Here is a 19145-nt window from a genome sequence, read left to right on the forward strand (position 1 = left end):
CAGAGCTGGAATGCAGGTTATAGAACTAACTGCTCCTAATGGGCCCTTTGCTTCAATGCCTCAAGGAAAAAAAAAGTCATTGATCCTGATGTGCTTAGTTCTGGATTTTTTTTTCCCCCACAACAGATAACAAAATAATGAACAATCAAGATGCCATAGAGAAAGCTGTCAGTAGAGGCCAGTGTTTATACAAGATCTCAAGCTACACCAGCTACCCAATGCATGACTTCTACAGGTAACAGCTTCTTTCCCATCACCTACAGTAAGGCTTTCCAGTAAACATGTTTCCTCTTCCAACAAGGCCCCTAGAACAATTGCTGTGTGGCAGTGAACACACAAATGTGTGTTCTGCAACTGCTACAAAGGATTAAACAAGTTCCCATTGTCTGGAATTCACTGTGGGCTTGAGGAAAACAGATTGTTTCTGTGAACCTGAGCCAAGGGGTTGCACAGCCCAACTGCGTTGGCGACACAAGCAGCAAAAATTGTGCTGTGAAATCCAAGTTGATGTCAAATTCTCCCAACTTTAGTCCTGTGCACCCTCTGTCCTTTAGTGCTGTTCTGCCCTTCCACCCTCCTAGAGCACTTCCCTTGAGAGCAGGTCAGCTCTTGGTCCCTGCCTAACGTGGCTTTTCCTTCCAGATGTCACACCTGCAACACCACAGACCGTAACGCCATCTGTGTGAACTGCATCAAGAAGTGCCATCAAGGACATGACGTAGAATTCATTAGACATGATAGGTACGTTTCCAGGCAGGGGGTGGGGCTGCTCCAAGAGCAGGAGGGAATGAATGGCCACTAAGAGCTGTCTCTCTGTGTTGTAGGTTTTTCTGTGACTGTGGTGCTGGAACACTGTCCAATCCCTGTACGCTCGCCGGAGAGCCTACACATGATACAGATACACTATATGACTCTGCTCCACCTATAGAATCTAATACATTGCAGCACAACTGAATTCCTTTTCAGAAAGAAAGTCCTGCCATTCTAATATCATAACTATTAAAACTTTTTTTTTGGAGGAAGTTACACTTGCCCATTTCTGCAGAAAGAGACTGTATTAAAGCGGATGTGTGAGGTGTTGACACTATGGAGCTCAACCTACCAAAAAAGAAAGTGGCAATATGTTGACTCAGGATAACAGAACTGGGCGTTTTAGCATTACTGTGTAAACAAAGACTTTGAAGGGACAGAAGTGAAGAAAAATAAGCTGCAATTTTGTACAGATACCAACTTCTGAGAGCTGGTGTTTTTACAAGTAGCATTGAAACGCAGTCCAATTTGCAGTAGTACTATTCTGTAGACAAGCAGCATTCTTTGTTGCTGCCTTTATGGACATGGGTACCAATTGCTTTTGTAACATGGTAAAAATGTGAGCTAGCACTTCTGCATTTCTTTTGATTTTTTAACATTTATTCAGATTGAGAAATATGATTTTAATGCTTTAATCTCATGTAGTTTGTTTCTAATTTCAAGCAAAAAATCTTATTGTACTTGAATGTGTCCTGTTTTGTTAGCACACCTAGACTTGCTGTAACTGTACTCATGTCCCAGTATGTACGTTCTTTCTATGAAAGAGAAAACACTAATCTTAAATTATATCCAGCAATTTTTCTGGTGTCCTCTGAAGTTAGAATAATCTCCTCCCCTGCCCCAGCAATAGTCTGTACTCAAACCACCCTAACAAAAGAAAGAAAAGCGAGTGTTTTAATGAGACTTCCTAGACTATAATGCACTATAAAACAAAGTACCCATGTAACTAAGTTTTGTGAAAGAAATTTTACTATGTTTTAAAGTACACAGTAGAAAGTCTCCTCAAAACAGTCTTGTACTTTACTCTGTTCATAGTTTTTTTTGAACAGTCTGGACATTACTTACATAACCTGCTGGAAATCACAGCAATTTCCTGCTCTAATGAAGCTGAGACAAGTATATATACAGCCCTATACAGTTTCATAGCTTTTTTCCATTTATGTGTATTGGTGACAGTGGGTAATCAACAGCCTGAAAGTGTATGCATGTACCATAACATCTAGACTTAATATATTGTGGAGTACTCAATAACCATTATGTAGAGGGTAGGTATGAATTAAAGGGTTTAATTTCCTAGGAAAGACAATGGAAAAATGGTCATTTTTAAAAAATAAAGTTTATTAGATCATAATGTTGTCTTGAGAAACCTTCTTGAGAAACCCATGCGAGTCCCTAAAACCGGTCGATCATCGCCGTGAGTTTCCGAACCGCGTTTGCATCAGTGTTTGCTCCATCCAGCACCTGGCACAGGTACCTGAGGGAAATAACCACCTTGCTGAGCAGGGACACTGAGGGGCAGAGCTCAAGACTCCCATTCCTGCACAGCTTTAGGAGACATGGATGCTGGGTGTGGTGTAAAGGCTGCCAGCAGCCCCCCAGTACCTCTGTGTGCAAATTCAGACTGGCACAGTGACACGAGGCTTAAAATACTGCTCATCAGATCTGCCCTCCCACAGTACCTCCCTCCCTCCCTGTGAATATTTTAATGTTCACAAAAGTAGTTGCAAACTACCCCATTGCTGTGACTGAGCAAAAGCCACTGCCCAAATATTAAAATCTGCAACTTAGATACAGAAACCCAGGGCCTTACCTAAATATTCTCAGTGAAATGGTGGTTTTTTCAAACTCTTTGGCTTTTCTGTGCCCCTTCTGAATAACTTCCTCTGGAATATCTGCAAGTCTTGCTGCATTGAAGCCGTAGCTCTTTGGGCAGGCTCCTTCAATGAACTTGTACAGGAACGTAATTGTTTCCTGGCTGGGATCTTCACTCTCATTTTCAACCATGCATGCCTGGGAAGAGTAAGTCATAAGTCAGTGTTTGCAATCCTGACCTGCAGCCTAAGAAATGCATAGGACACAGTGTCCTTTTCTCAAAGCACCCATGCCTCGGGGCACAAGAGCACAGAAAAGCAGGAGAAACCCCACAAGGCAAAACACCATCCTCCTTACCATGTGCCCCAGGCGCACCGCCCCGCAGTGGGAATAGTCCTCCACCAGGGAGTGGTAGTGAGTGGAGAACAGCGTGCGGCAGCGGATCCTCTCGGCCAGCTCCTTCACCACGGCGCTCGCTATGGCTGTGCCGTCAAACGTGGCCGTGCCTCTGCCTGGGGACACAACGGGACAGCTTTGGCACACTCAGCAACACGGGTGCCACGGTATGTGCTGCTGGAGACACACACCCTAAAGACAAATGCAGCAATGCATTTGCAGTGCTTGTTTCTTCCCCTCCCTGCTGTGTGGAAGACAAACAAACAGCAGGGAGTGGTGAAAAACACCAGTGGTGAGAGCCATCACTGGGACCCTGTAACAATCACACTGCTCTGCACTGAAGGGCAACATGGTTCTGATCTCCTGAGGTTTGCTGCCAGTAATTATGCAAAGGAAAAGCAGGAAAGCACAGCTGGAAGGAAATAGGGTAATAATGACTGTGGGTGGGAGGTGGCAATGGCTTCCCAGGGCACCCAAGAAGTGCTCATGTTACAGAGGCTTAGACACTAACCAAACACCAGGACCGTTATGGTGAAACTGCCCCTGTGTGCTTGGTTGCCATTCAGACAGCCCAACAGCCTTGCAGCCAATCTTCATTCTCAGATTTGGTTTCCGTCTATTACAAAATAGTCTAATTACCCAGTTCATCCACGAGAACAAGGGAGTGCTCTGTTGCATGCTGGAGAATGCTGGAAGTCTCACTCAATTCAACAAAGAAGGTACTTTCACCTTTAAAGGAAATGACAAAAAAAAGCAAGCCATTAAGTAGTCAGAGAACCACAACTAAAACCTCACTTTTATCTGCACTACAATCTTGATTACGCTAAAGTGAAACTCAACAGCCAAGTGAAGAGGAACAAAAACATAACACTTCTTTTCCAGCACAAAAATGGCAGACTCCATTTGCCAGAAAAAACACATTTTGGTTCCTTAGAGTACAAGCATAGTCACAAGTACAATTAATTAACTTTTCAGGCCAACATACCTTTAATAGCACCAGTCAAACGTACCAGCTGGACAAAAAAAGGGCACAGAGGATACAAGATGGGGAGAATATTTGTCCCTTTTTTGCTCTAAATGCATGGGACAGGCCTAAGAGGTGTGTGGCTTTCCAGTGAAAAAGCAAGCAAAACATCTTCAAGACTGAGAGACTGGAATTACTGGTTTGGTGGTGATGTCATGAGGGAACTATTTGGATAATAAAGGCTTTATTTGTATGCACTCTCCTTAAACGAAGTACAACAAAAGCAATATTCTGCTGCTCAGGCTCAAGCATCTCATGGGAGCTTCAGCAACCCAGATAATACCAGGCCTGAAATTTACACCTGAAATTGGTTTTAGCAGATTACAAACAGAGGGATACAATTATTCACACATGATAAAGCCACACTTAAAAAGTCAGGATTTACTAGTTCTTTGTGGGGTTCATTACAAATGATCACAAGCAGCAGCAATTAATGCAATTTATTCCATTAAAGGCAAGCATTTATTTCCTGTATTCATGCTGCATGAGCACTGCTTTGTGCTAACCTAAGTTTTCCAGTATGAATAATTAAGCAGTGTCCACCAATCCTGATCTTCTGCATTTATTTAAAGAAATTTCCAAGATTTAATATGTTTTAAACAATATTTAAGAATAACCATTTATTCTCTTCAGAAAATAAAGCCCTAAAACTATACAGGCAATTTTAAAATGGTATTACTGAAAAAAATTAACTTCACAGAAGTCATGTTGACATACATTACACAGTGACTGCTGTGGAACAACTCTTCCTGTGCTTTCCTATCTACAGTGTGCAAACAAATGCATAAAGAATAGATTTCAAAGCTCATTCTGTGCAGTGTTCACCCTCACAATGTGACATGTTAAATCAAAAGTATAGTTCTCAGTTAACTGAAAAAAATTGAAAATGCTGCATTTTGCTAGACCATCTCTCTTGAAGGAAGGGCAGTTCTCATTTCTATCATAAGCATTTAAGTACTCTTCCACACTTGATTTCTTCTTGTAGTGAAATTGAACAAAATAGAAATGAGCTGGACAAAGAAAGCCTTAATAATCTTCTCTAGCTGCAAAGAAAAGCCTTGATTTGGAGAAGTGTAAATATTTTTTTTTAATTAAGAACTCAGAATGATTCGTTTCCAAATTCCTTCTGTGCAACAAGTTCAGTAGGCTTAACTCCTTTCATATTCACTGACCCACATTTTTCAGCAGAGAGATCACAGAAAATCTGTGCCCTCCTTAAATGAGCAGTGATACCACTCTTCTTACCACAACAATCATTTTATTTTTCTAGGCCAGTGGCACTTTGCCCACTGCCACTGGCAGACTTTCCCATTCCAGTTGTCATCCTCCATTTGTGCCTTCATCTCCATTAATGGAACAAAATACTCCAAGAACTGTCAACTACTGCTTCCAAGAAGGACACCTGCCTCTCTTCCTCATCTGAAGAAATCAGATTTCAAACCTAAGGCATTCTGATTGAAACAAGGGACTTCTAGTCCTTGCAAGAAAGTACAAAAACAACTCCTGTACAGCAGCTGCCCAAACAGCACTGTCCTATTTCAGAACACTTAGAAAAAGACATTCCCCAGACTTGCATCCAGCTTGGAGTTAGGCTTTTAATATTAAAATTCATTTGAAAGTGATCACGTGAGCCTGTCAAAAGTGACAAAGGCCATACACACAGAAGAAATAAACCCTACCTACAATCCTGTCTCCACTCTGAACAACAAGAGGAAAGAGTGCTCAGACACTCACCGGCCATGATCCTGTCGGAGGCGCCGAGCCGCGTGAACACTCGGTCGATGGGCGTGAGCCTGCAGGCTTCAGCAGGCACGTAGCACCCCAGCTGGGCCATGACCACCAGGAGACCAGCCTGCACAGCAAACAGGGACATCACAGTCACACTGCTGCTCGGGGCTTCAGTTCCTCACACACAACCAGGGCATGAAGCTGTGTTTGCCCTCAAACAAAGAATGGAGTACATGAAGCTTCCCGCTGCTTTAACAGCTCCAGGCTGCAGCAGCAGCATCTGAGGACTGGCAGGACTGAACTACCCTGAAAGCCTTCAAAACACAGATTATCGCAGCGAGCAGTGTTTATAGAGAAAACTCCCTGCTGCTCTCTAGTTTCATCTTGTTCAACCTGCAGAAGCATCTTTTGCCAGATGATGCTAAGTCCTAGGTAAGTTACTTGAAAAAGATGAAAGGTATTCTATAATTTTTTCCCAACCACCTCTCCTAGGAGAAATAAAACTTAGCTCTCGCTAAAGTAGAAAATTTATCTGAACATGGGTATTTTCTACCTGCCTGTGCAATTGCTGCACACCCTGAAGGCCACTTCTGGGACCTCCTGTGACACCCACAACAGTAATTCCCTTGTGCAAACCCCAGAGGTACCCCAGAACATGTGACAATCACCTGTCTCATGAGCGTAGATTTGCCACCCATATTCGGGCCAGTCACCAACACACAGGAGGCCTCACTGCTGCTGCCTTCATCCTTGCTGCCTATCACGATGTCGTTGGGAATAAAATCATCCCCAAAGAAAGTTTTTGTGATGCATGGATGGCGGGAATTTCTAAGTTCCAGGAAGGGAGGAGCATTATCCACAGGCAGCAGAATTTCAGGTCGGCACAGGGGTCCATCACCATCTTGACTATAGTGAGCAAGGGACATTAAGACATCTAGAAAATTAAAGAGAAATTCCAGTAAGTCACACTTTCAAACTTCTTCATACACTGGAATTTATTTAATCATGGAACAGCAAATTTGTAGACACAATTTCCTATTTCATTCCATTTTCCTCATAAAGGAAACACCCAAGAAGGACTCCAGAACAAGTATTAAGGTGGGAGTATTTACACTCTTTCCTCATTCCTTCCAGATTTCTACGGATGTCAGGTTAAAAACCCTCCCCTCTAGTTTTTTTGGTTTAAAAGCCTTTAAAATCCACATCACTTCACTAGAAAATTACATACATAAAATACTATTTTCTTGCATAGCTTTCTTCATTTAGAACAAGGAAATAGGAAATCCACTTCTGTGACAGTGAATTACTTTGTGAAGAATCATAATTCTGCTTGAAAGTTGCCTGAGGAAAACAGTGTAAATATTAAAAATCTGTTGGTCCAGCAGAAAACAGCAGCACAAGCCCCCTCAGTTAGCTGAGCCCCGAAGTTCTAGAATCTGATCACCCTCATAAAATGAGACTGTTCTATGATTTTAGTGGCTTTATGTACACATGTTACAGCTGAGCCTGGACATTCAATTCCTCTGCTGGGAATGAATTCAGCACTTGCCCTGGGCTGTGGTATAGCTGAAGTGACTGCTTCCCAGCTCTCCCAGCAAATCCATTCCCAGCCAACACTTCCTGCCTGCTTGTCCTCCCTTTTCTAGTCTAGTGGCATTCAGAGAGTGCTTTCATTTTTCCCTGGAACAAAGACATCCCAGAGTGTCTCAGCAGAAAATCCACAGGACAAAAGTATGCCAGTCCTAAGAAGGGAATACAGGAGACTGTTCTATTCCAGAAATTTAAGGAAGATTTGGGGAAGTCTTCCCAGTAGGCTACCTTCTTCAAGCCTTGACACTGAGCACTTTTTTTATTTTTAAAGGCTGCCCAGAAAGCAGCCTGCTTAGATGGAAAGGACCTTACCAGCAGGTTAGATTTTTATACCTCCATTTAAGAACACACTACTAATCCATACAAGACAAGCCTAGAAACAGTGAGGCCCACCAGGCTACACTGAACTGGGAGAAACACTCAGCTGCACACCTACAACCATACAACAGGAATGAAGAAGGAACTTGCAAACATCTAGCCCCAGCAACTGCCCTGCCATTTAGTGACAGGAAGGAAAGAGGGAATCACTGTTAATTATCAAAGCCATTACCACAATCAAAGAGTTTTCAAACTACAAGAGCTGGCAACAAGCTAATCCAGATCAGATTTCATCATCACAGGGGCAGTTTTACTGTGTGTCAGAATGAGGCAAAGCTCTTACCCAGCACAGCAATGCACTCCACAGCTGTCTGCCAGTCCTTGCTGTTCTTGTCGAAGTTGTAGAAGAGGCGCCTCATGCAGTCCTTGAGGGCAGCGTCGCGGCGCTCCTCGGCGTTCACCATGGCAGCCAGCATCTTCTCGATCTCCTTGGTCCAGTAGCGCTTGAATCCCTTCCTGCTCGACTTCAGCTCGTATTCCTCAGGCAGGTTACGAGATATGACACTTTCTGGGATTTCCATCTGGTACCGGTTCTTGCCCGTCCCCCAGTACTGCACGGATTTGGATCCAAGCAGCTTGCGTTGCTTATCCAGGTACTTCTGGAGATCTTCCCCAACGGCTTTGATATCCCGTAGTGCTTCATCATAATCGGGGTCAAAACCTGCCTTTGGGGTAATCACCCCTGTCTTCCGAGCCTGGTTGTGATCAAAGGCAGTGTCCCACCTGGTGAGCTCTGCACTCAGGTCTGGGAAGCGGCCGTCGGGATTTTTGGCTTTGCGGGTGACCAGCTGCTTCAGGACTTTGGATTTGAAGTCACTGGCAACCTCTTCCATGACATCAACAATTTCATTCATTACTTTAAATCCCTCCAGTGCAGACAGAAAGTCAGCGATTTTTTTTTTGCTGTATTTGAGCTCTTCATAGAAGATGGCCCTGCTGTCAGGGTGGTTCTGACTTTTAAGTGGTGACCCAATGCTGTGAATTTTGCTGAGCAGCCTTTCAAGGTCAGGCAGTTTCTTGAGGTGCTCACTGACTTCAGACATTTTATCTGGCACTGCCAGGAGGTCCTCAACAGCATCCAAACGATCATTGATAGATTTAGGATTACAAAGCGGAGCGCAGAGCCACTGTTTCAGGAGTCGCTTCCCAAATGGTGTACAACACGAGTCAATCCTTTCCAACAAAGTACCTTCCGTGGTTCCATTGGTTCCGTTCTGCAGGACTTCCAAGTTCATCAGGGTAACTCCATCCAGCACCATCCGCTGGCCAGTTCTGGCAAACAAACTGCCCGAACTCACGTTTTTTGCAGTAGCAATATCCACAGGGACATATTCCTCGAAGTTTGCCTGTGATAACAGCTCCTGATCAATCAGACATTTTTTGAGATAGAAGACACATCCCCCAAGAGCTGACAAGGCTAATTCACTGTTTTCACCAGGAGTTAATCCCAGCGAGTCACTCTCTGAAGTCAGAGATTTGATTACAGAGGGCAGAGAACATCCATTTTCAGCGTTCTGCTTCTCCTTGAAATACCCTTCCTCAAGAAGGACTTTTAGTGTTTTAGATGCATTCCAGAACTGTGAACCCGAGGTCAGCCCCTCTTGAATGCAAGAAACAAGCGAGCCCTTCAGTATCTTCTGCGTATCCACAGACAGGTTCCCCTTCTCAAACAGCACCTGTACAGGGGTGTAATGAGCTACCAAAGTCCTAAACCTGGAGCAGTGGCGGTCATCTGAGAACTGCCCTACGTGGAACTTCCCCACGGAGGTGTCGACAAAGCACACCCCATAGACACGAGTGCCAGCCGAGTCCTCCTTCTCCTTCACGCACAGCAGGAACTTGCTGTGGTTCTCAGAGGGGTCACAGTCCATGACGCTGTAGGTCTGGGTTCCCTTGGTGATGATCCTGCAGATCTCCCGGCGCACCACCTTGTCAAACCTGCTGGAGTGGCCCGTGGCCTTGCAGCGCGCTTCCATCATTTCGGGCGTTTCCGTCTGCTCCACGCGCGCCACCTTGTAGCCCTTCTGCACCAGCACGTCAGAGAACCGGCCAAACGCGGTTTCTGGAAATCCCGAGTGGGCCCAAGTGCCCTTCATAAAGATCAGGCCCAACTCATTCACACCAGTGACTGCATCCATGTGATACAGCTCATAGAACTTGCCAACCTTGTAGCAAATCACAGCGTCAAAGTTTTGGCTTTTAAGCTGCCACCACCGCCGCACGCCCGGCGTGCACTTGTTGAGATAATCCTCCGGCACATACAGAGTACAGGGATCATAATCAGGGTCACCCTGACGCCTCCTGTGCACATCCTTCCTCTTCCCTTCCTGCAGCCACTCAAGCTTCTCGTGTTCCCACACTGTGAACCCACCAGTGCCTCCACTGCCAGCATTTGCTTGAGATTCAAAACTTTCAGGTGCTGCAAATGATGTCAGCTTAGACTTGGCTTCTGAAGAGACTGTTGCTGTTGCCCTTTTGGGTGCTTCAGAAGATTCATTTCCCAAGCTACTCCTTTTAGCAGGCTTTTTCACTTCTCTTCTCTTTCGTTTAGAAGGGACTTTTACAGGGCTTTCTGCAACACTCTCTGTCTCTGTGTCAGAAGACTCATTTTCATCCTCCCCACTACTGGCTTCCTCACTGCTTGCTGCTTCTTTCCCATCAGGCTTGAACTCCACGTCGGAGCCTTCGTGATCACTGTCAGAATCCAACACTCTCCTTCTCTTGGCTTTTACAGCTCTTTCCCTGCTCATCACTCGCTTATTGTTTTTCACATCCTCCTCACTATTGCAGTCTTCACTGTTGCCTGATGCATTTTCACTCATCTCCTGGAAAAATAAATTGTTTTATCTGTAGATAATTCTGGCTACAAAGTCACTGCCACATAAAGAAGTGCAAAAATATGCAATAACACAGTAGCTATGATACTTCAAGCAAGAGACAGCAGAGCCAAAGCCAGTTCCATTCCCCTTAAAAGAATTCAGGTTTTTTCTAGATAACTAACTGCTACTGGCCAGTGGCATATTTACTCTTATTTGTGTTCTTTACAGTCACATTCAGTACCGTGCATATGTGATGCTGGTGAACAAAACATTTGAACTCCACAAAAAAGTATATGGCACATGTAGGAGAAAGAAAACTCCATTATTTGCCTTTTCAGCCTCGAACTTTAGTAACTCCAGTGCCAGCTCTGGAAAATCAGCAGTGGAGGGCCTGTAGTGAGTACAAAGTGCCACTGCATGTACATGTACACAATGCCTGGAGTGGCACCTGTCCCTCAGGGCACTGTCACACTGGAGACTGAGTAGATGAGGGGCTAAGAAAAACCACCACTCCACTGACAGTTTCTCCATACCATTCCCATCCAAAGAAATCTATTCCAAGGCATATGGTGCTACTGTAATAATATCTGAATCAATACAATATGAAAACTATACAATAAAATATCACTTTTTAGTTACTCCACCAACAGACAGGTGTTAACAGTGCAAGAACTGGTATTTGTGCTACTCCACAAAATGAGGGCAGGCTTCAAAAATTCAATTTATTGCCTTAGAGGAGTACTCAGAAAGCTAGAAATTTATACATTATGACACACTAAAACTTCAGATCAAACTTAGGGCAACTTGGACTATGAATAGCAGACAGAGAAGATAAAATGATGCACCAGAAAAAAGCATTTCTGAGTGAAAAAGTAGGTCACCAGGGAGTAATGAAGAGAGTCAGAGAATTTAAGTAGATTCTGAGGTCAGTCCTTACCATACAGAACACCAAAGAGACTTGTCTTTCCAACTAGAAAAGATGAGAGACCAGCATATGACCTGACAACACAGAAGCAGTACAAAAAAAGACATATGGATACATACGTGTGCATGATTAACGAGGAGATAAGCTGTGACTACTGTACCAGAGAATTGCAGGATATTCCATGCTTAGTTCCAAGTCACAGCTTCTAAGTTCTAGAAATATTTCTGAAAATGACAGCAATCAAGAAACATTTTACCTCCATTTCTTCCTCTTCCTCCTCTGTGTCTGAAGGTTCATTGCATACTGCCAGTTCAAGCCTCTTAGTTTTATCTTTGCTCATGGCATCGTCTGCCAGCACCATTGCTCTTTTAATTTCAGGCTTTGTGCTGTAAAACATACCTCCCTTCATCGTCTCCCCATCTGATGAACCTGCAGAAAACACAGATTTGTTAGGAACTGAAGCTAGTCTAGCATTTAGCCAGTGTGCATATCTCACTTTTAAATGTATTCAGACAACTAACATTCTGTGCTGCTACCAGTCATTCTCACCACATCTTAAATACAGCAACCCATCACTCATTCAGCCTGATAAACTAACTACCCCTTGGGAAACAATAAACATTCACAAATGAAATGCCTACCTAGTGCATGAACACTTGAAGAATTGCTTCTATTTCTGTAACTCATTCCCACCTGTGAGCACTCCTAAGCTGAGCTCTGAACACCCTCCCACTGACTGATTTAAGGCTTCATGCTGGCAGCACAGCAGACAGACCTGACTGAGACCACAGGGCTGCTTCAGCAATCACAGGTAAGTTCAACCACAGTTATCTTCACTTTCTAAGCAAAAGCCACCCTATAGCACAGACCTTAAAGCTCTGCTGGCCTCCAAACTGCAGCTGTAAGTGCAGCCAGGCACCCAGCCCCAGCACCAGCCCATTAGCCAGATTAGCTGATGGCCAATCACACTGGCCACTCACCCTGACACAGCAGGGCAGTGAACAAAGCCTGCTATTAATAACTGCTCCATTCCCTCATCCTCTTGCACAGCCCCTGAGCTCCAGCTTCTCCTGCCACCACCTGCACACAACACAAAACCAAAGCCAGACCAATTCCTAGAAAGGGTCCACAAAGACACTGAGATTCATCTTAATGCCACACTCAAGAAAATAATGCTACAAACATAAGAAATTTTATACTCAGCTTGGGGAAAGGAAAAGAGGAACACCAGAGTATGTGGTAGACAGGGAAGGGCAATTCCTGCTTCTGCTCAAACAAGTTTATCTGTCTGCACACGACAGAGGATCTGCTAGGACAGATCCTTTTCCACACTCTTGTGAATCCCATCATACACTGCTACTGACTGAATCTTCAGCTCTAAGCCAGTGGCAGATGAAAGGCAGCTGATTTTCAGGAGGCCAAACACACCAGAAACAACTCAAAAAAAACTCTTACTCACAACCACCACTGAGTTTGCAGTAGCAAAGTAGGCTGTTACAAGTAGCTGCTTCTAGAGCACAAAGGCAACACATTAACTATCCTGATTTCCCTTTCGGTTTTCTAAATGCAAGGAGATAATTTAAAATATTTTGCATTAATATTAAATGCAACTGAACAACGGCAGGAGGAAAATCTCATACACTGCACACTCAAGGGTGTGACACCTGCATAAATTCACTTAACCACCTGCTGTGTACCTCCACTTCTTCATGCCCACCTGTTACAGGCCCCATGCTGTCTGCATTTACTCAGGTACACATAGTAACACAACCCAAGAAACTTCTCTGTTTTCTTAGCCAAAGACTCTAATACTCTTTGTATACAAAGATGGGCTTTGTTTGAATTTTAAAGCAAGCCAGGCATTTTAAATATTTTACTCTGTTCTGCATTCAACACATTTCCTGTGTGTCTGTGCTTACACTTCTTATTTTTCGGCAGTTTTCTTTTGGTCAACAGATTAATTCCCCTTACCTGTATTTGCTTCTAAGTGCATCTGCAAGCTCTTAAAATACATTTGATTCTTTTCAAATACTTTCAGGAAAGACACATAAAAACCATGGACCAATTTATTTGCCATAAATTATGCTAACACATTATGGCAATAACATTACCATTTCAATTTAAAACTATGGCTGAAGTGCAGTACACTGAAGTATAAAGGAGACAAAAATGTGGCTACATGATCACATGAAATGGAACTTTGACTTGTAAAAAGGATGAAACTGTTTCAATCCAGTTGTTTCAGTGACAAGCAAATCCTACAGGGCATCAGAAATACTGTATTATACATGAAGTATTTGAATGACTAACCAGACAGTTTACAATCAATGGTTTAGTTTTCAGCAGCAGTAAAATTAGGGGGGAAAATTATGATTATTAACAAGGCGAGATTTATTATGCAAAATGTTAATTCTCAATTATATTTGATTTTCACTAGTTAGCCAAGTCATTTCTTCAATATGACAAACACCATCTCTGTTTTGTAACTACAAGCACTGCCCTCACCAACACTCAATTCTCAAGTTAAATATTTTATTTACAAAACTGCTGCATTGATTAAAAGAAACACCACAGCAGAATTAGTTTTATTTACCCAATATCCTGGGCCTAGCCTTTTAATTCTGGACAAGCTGCAGTTCCTAAATAGCTGCTTAAAACTGGCAGGATTTTGACTACTGACATTCCTAATATTTTAAGGATTTCAGGGCTAAAAGTTGAAATACTGGATTTATCTTTTACATACTTTTTATACTGATGGGAGAAATAAAGGAAAAATCTTTAAAACATAAGCAAGCTTTAAGTTTGCTTAATTAGTTGTTCTAATCTAATAGATAAAAGGGCTTAGTGTTTTATGTTTCAAGAACTGTAGAAACAGAAATGTACCTGTAACCCTCAAAAACTTGTCACTTAAGAAGCACAAAACATGCTCAGTTCTACTCTCGGGTTGTGCTGCTCTTTTTCTATGGAGAATAACACATCCTATATTCCAAGCCTGTATTTCCAAAACAAGTGGCATATTCCCATTTCAAAAGTTGTCTCTATCTCTTACCTTTATATGGCTTCAGGTATTTAATGCTGATCCAACCCCTCGTAGGGCTGTCGTCAAAGAACTGTACATGGACTCGAGTGGATTTTCCTTTTCCTCTGATTATTGTTCTTTCAGTTGGGTGGTTGTATATGAGACAAGGCCACCAGGGATAACCTTCCATCTTGGCCCACACCAAGTCCCCAGGAGAATATTCGCAGGAGACACTGCAGAGACAATAAATGTGGCATTTAAGGAACACAAACATTTAAAACAGCTCTCTTCAGAAACGTAACTGCACTCTGCTGCTGACAATTTTACCCTCTTATGATCTTGGAAGCTTCCCAGGTGGTGCAACCTGGATTACACAGTCCTGTACCACCCACAATACTTCTTCAACTTGGTTGATTTGCTCCTCCAAGTTCTATTAGATCCCCACAGAGCTTATCGTAGAATAGTTTAGGTTTGAAGGCATCCTAAGGATCATCTAGTCCCAACCCCCTGCATGGGCAGAGACACCTTCTGCTATCCCAGGTTGCTCAAAGCCCCATCCAGCCTGGCCTTGAACACTTCCAGGGATGGAGCATCCACAACTTCTCTGGGCAACCTGCTCCAGAGTCTCACTAAACCCACAGTGAAGAATTTCTTCCTAATATCTAACCTAAACCTACTCTTTCAGTTTGAAGCCATTTGCCCTTGGTCTGTCCCTACAAGCCCCTGTGAAAAGTCCCTCCCCAGGTTTCTTCCAGGCATCCACAGGTAGGAAGGTGCTCTAAGGTTTCCTTGGAGCCTTTTCTTCCCCAGCCTGAACAGCCCCAGCTCTCTCATACTTGTCTACACAGGAGAGATGCTCCAGCCCCTGAGCATCTTCATGGCCTCCTCTCAACTCACAGTCACAAAAGACTGGATGAGATCAGAAGGGGTCTCTGGAGGGCATATTGCCCAAATCCCCTCCTCAAGCTGGGCCACCTAGAGCCATGTGTAACCAGACTCTTCGTGCACTGAAGAGAGGGTGAGAGTAGCTGGGTTCAACCAGACCTTAACTAAAGGACTGCAGATTAGGTATTATGAATTATCACTGTATTTAACTCAGACAAGTTTTCTGTAGAGACTTTCTGTAGAGAATTATCAACTGGCACTTAAAGGAAGAGAACAAGATTTAAAAAAAACCACAAGCTACAAAAAATGAATACATAGAAAGCACTGTCAGCACTGCAAAGCACCTGATGAAGCTTTTATTGCTCTCTCCTCCTTCCCATAGATTTCACCCCAGCCACTGCCACACTCCCACAGATGATGGCTGGGATACTCTTACAGGCTGTGGCCCAACAACCACTCAGTTTGCTGGCATGTAGCACATTTGTCATCATGATGTGCAGCACAAGAGAGACGGGGAGATTCTGGAGCCGGTCCAGCAGAGGCAACAAAAATGCTTATGGCACTGCAGCATCTCTCTTAGGAGCAAGGGCTGAGTGAGCTGGGCCTCTTTGGCCACGAGAAGAGATGACTGAGAAAGGACTTCATCCATGTGTATAAATATCTAAATGGGGGTTACCAGAAAATGGAGCCAGGCTTTTCTTGATAGTACCAAGCATTAGCACAAGACGGAATGGGCAGAAACTGATGCACAGGAAGTTCCACCTGAACACGAGGAAGAACTTCTTTACTATGTGTGTGACTGCGCACTGGAACTGATTGTCCAGAGAGGTGGAGTCTCCCCCACTGGAGATATTCAAAACACAGGATTGTCTGCAAACAATCCTGTGCCATGTGCTCTGGGATAACCCTGCCTGGGCACGGAGGTTGGACCAGATGCTCCACCGTGCTCCCTTCCAGCCTGACCCACTCTGCCATTCCATCACCCAGCACGGAGAGCGAATTTAGCACACGAGTCAAACGCTATTTCCGAACAGCAAAACCCGCCGCACGCCCCGTCCCCGCAGGTGTCCCACCGTCCCGCCCGCCCAGGCCCGCCGCACGCACAAGGCCGCTGCAGGCCCGGCCGGGCACCGCATCCCGGGAACGGGGAAAGCGGGCCAGCCACGGGGAAAACCGGAGCAGCCACGGGGGGACAACGACACGGCCGCCCCGAAGGTCCCGCTCCGACCGCCGGCGGCCGCAGCCCCGTCCCGCCTGCCCTCTCCTCCCCGCCCTGCCCTCCCGCGGGCCGAGCTCCGCGGCCTCCCCCCGTCCCGCCGGTACCTGGGGGCCTTGGCGGCCGCGCCGCCCCCCGCGCCCTTCTCGCCCTTCTCGCCGTTCTCACCGCGCCGCGCCGCCGCTCGGCCCGCCCCGCCCGGCGGGCTGCCCGCGGCCTGCAGGCCATTCCCGTTCCGCTCCCCCGAGGAGCGGCGCCGGCGGGGCTCGGCCGGGGCGGGCGGCGGGGCGGCCTTGGAGAAGAAGCGGAGCAGGGTGCTCTGCCGAGACATGGCCGCGGCGGGAAGCGCGGGACCCTGCGCGCCAAAGCCGCCGAGCGCTCCGCCCCGGCCCGGCCCCCCTCGGCCCGGCGGGAAACGCTGAGGGGCGGAGTGCGCACAGCCCTGCCCGGCCGGGCTGTGCCCGGCGGGGTGGAAGGTGGGATATGTAAAAATGTCCCCAAAAACTATGTTCTTTGTGTACTTTCAAGCCTAGCCAAGAAGCGGTTTATTCTGGGAAACAGCAGTTAACAAGTAATCCCTGACTGATGCCCAGGTGTCGGAAAGACAAATTACTTGTTGGTGGAATTGCCTCGCTAAGGTTCAGGGCTCCAGGTGTGTCAGTGATCTCCGACCTCGGGGGAGGTTAACAGAGCTTGGGGAGAAGGATGTACCACTGATAGTGAACACAAAGAATGCAGAATTTATGGGCTGTAAGGACACTTGGCAGGACCCAAAGATAAGGAAGAGTCTAAAAAGATAACTCAGTAACTGTGCTGAATCAGCTCCAAATGGGTAAAAAGCAATTCTGGCAGGGGGAGATGGTGACCACCAGCTCATGGACCCAAGAAACCCACAGACCCAAAAGAAGAGAAACACTGAGAATGCAGACTAATTAGTATGAGAAGCAGCAGAATCATTAACCAATACAAGATAGAATACTTATTGATAGAGCACTAGGTACCTTGTAGCCAATAAACTTCAATCCCTTTGTTTACTAAAATGTATAAATATTGAAAAATTTCCATAATCATTGTGCTGGCACCGTGGATTTGCCACCCAGCACCCCTTTCTGTGCAGAACTGTAAATAAATCAAATACCTCGACTCTGTGTGTGGATTGGCCTCTCACATAGCAGGTTAAAGAATTTATTTTAGGACAACAGCTACAGCCCTCCAAACCCTACTCTCCTGCCTGCCGTGGGGCCACTGCACTTGTTCTGGGTAATGGTGTGATGGAATCAGCAGGGGCCTTCCCATAAAAACATCCTCAGGGAAGGAGAAGCTGCAGCACTGTGGTGCGAAGAGGAGAAGTTGGTACATGGCCAGAGGAGAAGCTTGGACAGCTGCTGGCTACACTTTTCAGCTGGTTTCACTGGCAGGTGCACAGCAGAGCTAAGAAGTGGCACCGAAAATAACAGAATCCCTTCCTCTGCTCTTCCTACATTTTGGGGTTTTTTTTCCCCATATTAATTGGCAAGGCTATGTCCTTTAAAAGCAATTTTCCGATGCATTATAACACATGGTGCACATGGTGTGATTGCTGGGGCTGTCCTGTGCAGGACCAGGAGCTGGACTTTGATGATCTGTGTGGGTGCCTTTCAGCTCAGAGTTTTCTATGGTTCTGTGACTCTGTAATACAATTCCGTTTCATGGTTCTTTGACTGGTGTGCCTAAGCTACAGAGCAAAAATAACAACGTATTTCTATCAGCATAAATCCAGAGAAAAATTATTTCCTGTCACCAGGTGCCCGTTAACACAGCTTTTTCTTTCTCTAACATTGCTGCTTAACATTTCAAGCCAAAGCCTCTCCTTCCCTTCTGCACAACGGCAGGAGGAAAAGCCACAGGTGTGCTCCACCGCCAGCAAAAATGCGGAGCTGCAAAGCAGGGCTTTAACCACAAGAGGTCATGCAAATCCAACGGATACCGACAGATTTTAAAAGAACGTTCCTTCTGAAAGAATTGTTTCGCTTTAGTATCAAAGCATAACTTCCATTTAACTTGTCATCTATTGCATTCAGAAACAGTGTGATGTGTCCTCTGTCACAAACGCCTCAAAATGAAGTACAAAAGCAATGGCATTTAATTTCCTGAGAAAAGCTCAGGGGATTCCATTGCCTGTGGCCTGTGAAATGCTCGGAGGTGTATCACACTGCAGGACAACCCCCTTGGCAGGTGTTGCTGTTCCTATCAAAAACACTCATTGGAACTGGTACCTGCACAAGTGTTTGAGTTGCTTATTTTTGTCATTTTTTTTCTGTAATTAGGCAACACTATTTCAATATGCAACTGCATGGAAAATTACACTGATCATCCATCTGGCAGGTAGAAGCAGGGGGATGAGCTGAGGCACGAAGGGGAAAAACTTGGGAGAATGCTGAAAGTAGGCCCAGTTTTAAAGATAAAGACTGTTTTGAGCAGGCTGCTGATAGATTCTCCCTGCAGGTGACTGTTGTCTGCTCATATGAAGAACAGAGAGGACAGGAAAACATAAAGGGTCATCT

At 45.1% G+C, this 19145-nt stretch overlaps 2 protein-coding genes across 4 annotated transcripts in view; one reads left to right on the forward strand and one right to left on the reverse strand.

Annotated features, from left to right (window-relative positions):
• FBXO11 (F-box protein 11) overlaps positions 1-2161 on the forward strand; it is a 71799-nt gene extending 69638 nt beyond the window's left edge. For all 3 annotated transcript variants that reach the window (XM_085054600.1, XM_085054601.1, XM_085054598.1), the window contains 3 exons: positions 127-235; positions 643-741; positions 825-2161. In XM_085054600.1, the coding sequence (XP_084910726.1) occupies positions 127-235; positions 643-741; positions 825-954 (338 nt within the window). In that variant the 3' untranslated portion in view covers positions 955-2161. The remainder of the gene's footprint in view (positions 1-126; positions 236-642; positions 742-824) is intronic.
• On the reverse strand, positions 2128-17042 carry MSH6 (mutS homolog 6). Its single transcript, XM_085054597.1, has 10 exons — positions 16710-17042; positions 14532-14734; positions 11739-11911; positions 8022-10563; positions 6439-6704; positions 5777-5894; positions 3658-3747; positions 2980-3134; positions 2621-2820; positions 2128-2284 (listed from the first exon to the last, which is right to left on the reverse strand). Exons 1-10 carry the CDS (start codon positions 16931-16933, stop codon positions 2203-2205), a joined length of 4053 nt encoding a protein of 1350 aa, XP_084910723.1. The 5' UTR covers positions 16934-17042; the 3' UTR covers positions 2128-2202.
• Between the last annotated feature and the right edge of the window lie 2103 nt (positions 17043-19145).

This window comes from Lichenostomus cassidix, chromosome 3 (genome assembly GCF_008360975.1).
Source record: "Lichenostomus cassidix isolate B80296 chromosome 3, HeHo_3.0, whole genome shotgun sequence".
Taxonomy (NCBI): Eukaryota; Metazoa; Chordata; class Aves; order Passeriformes; family Meliphagidae; genus Lichenostomus; species Lichenostomus cassidix.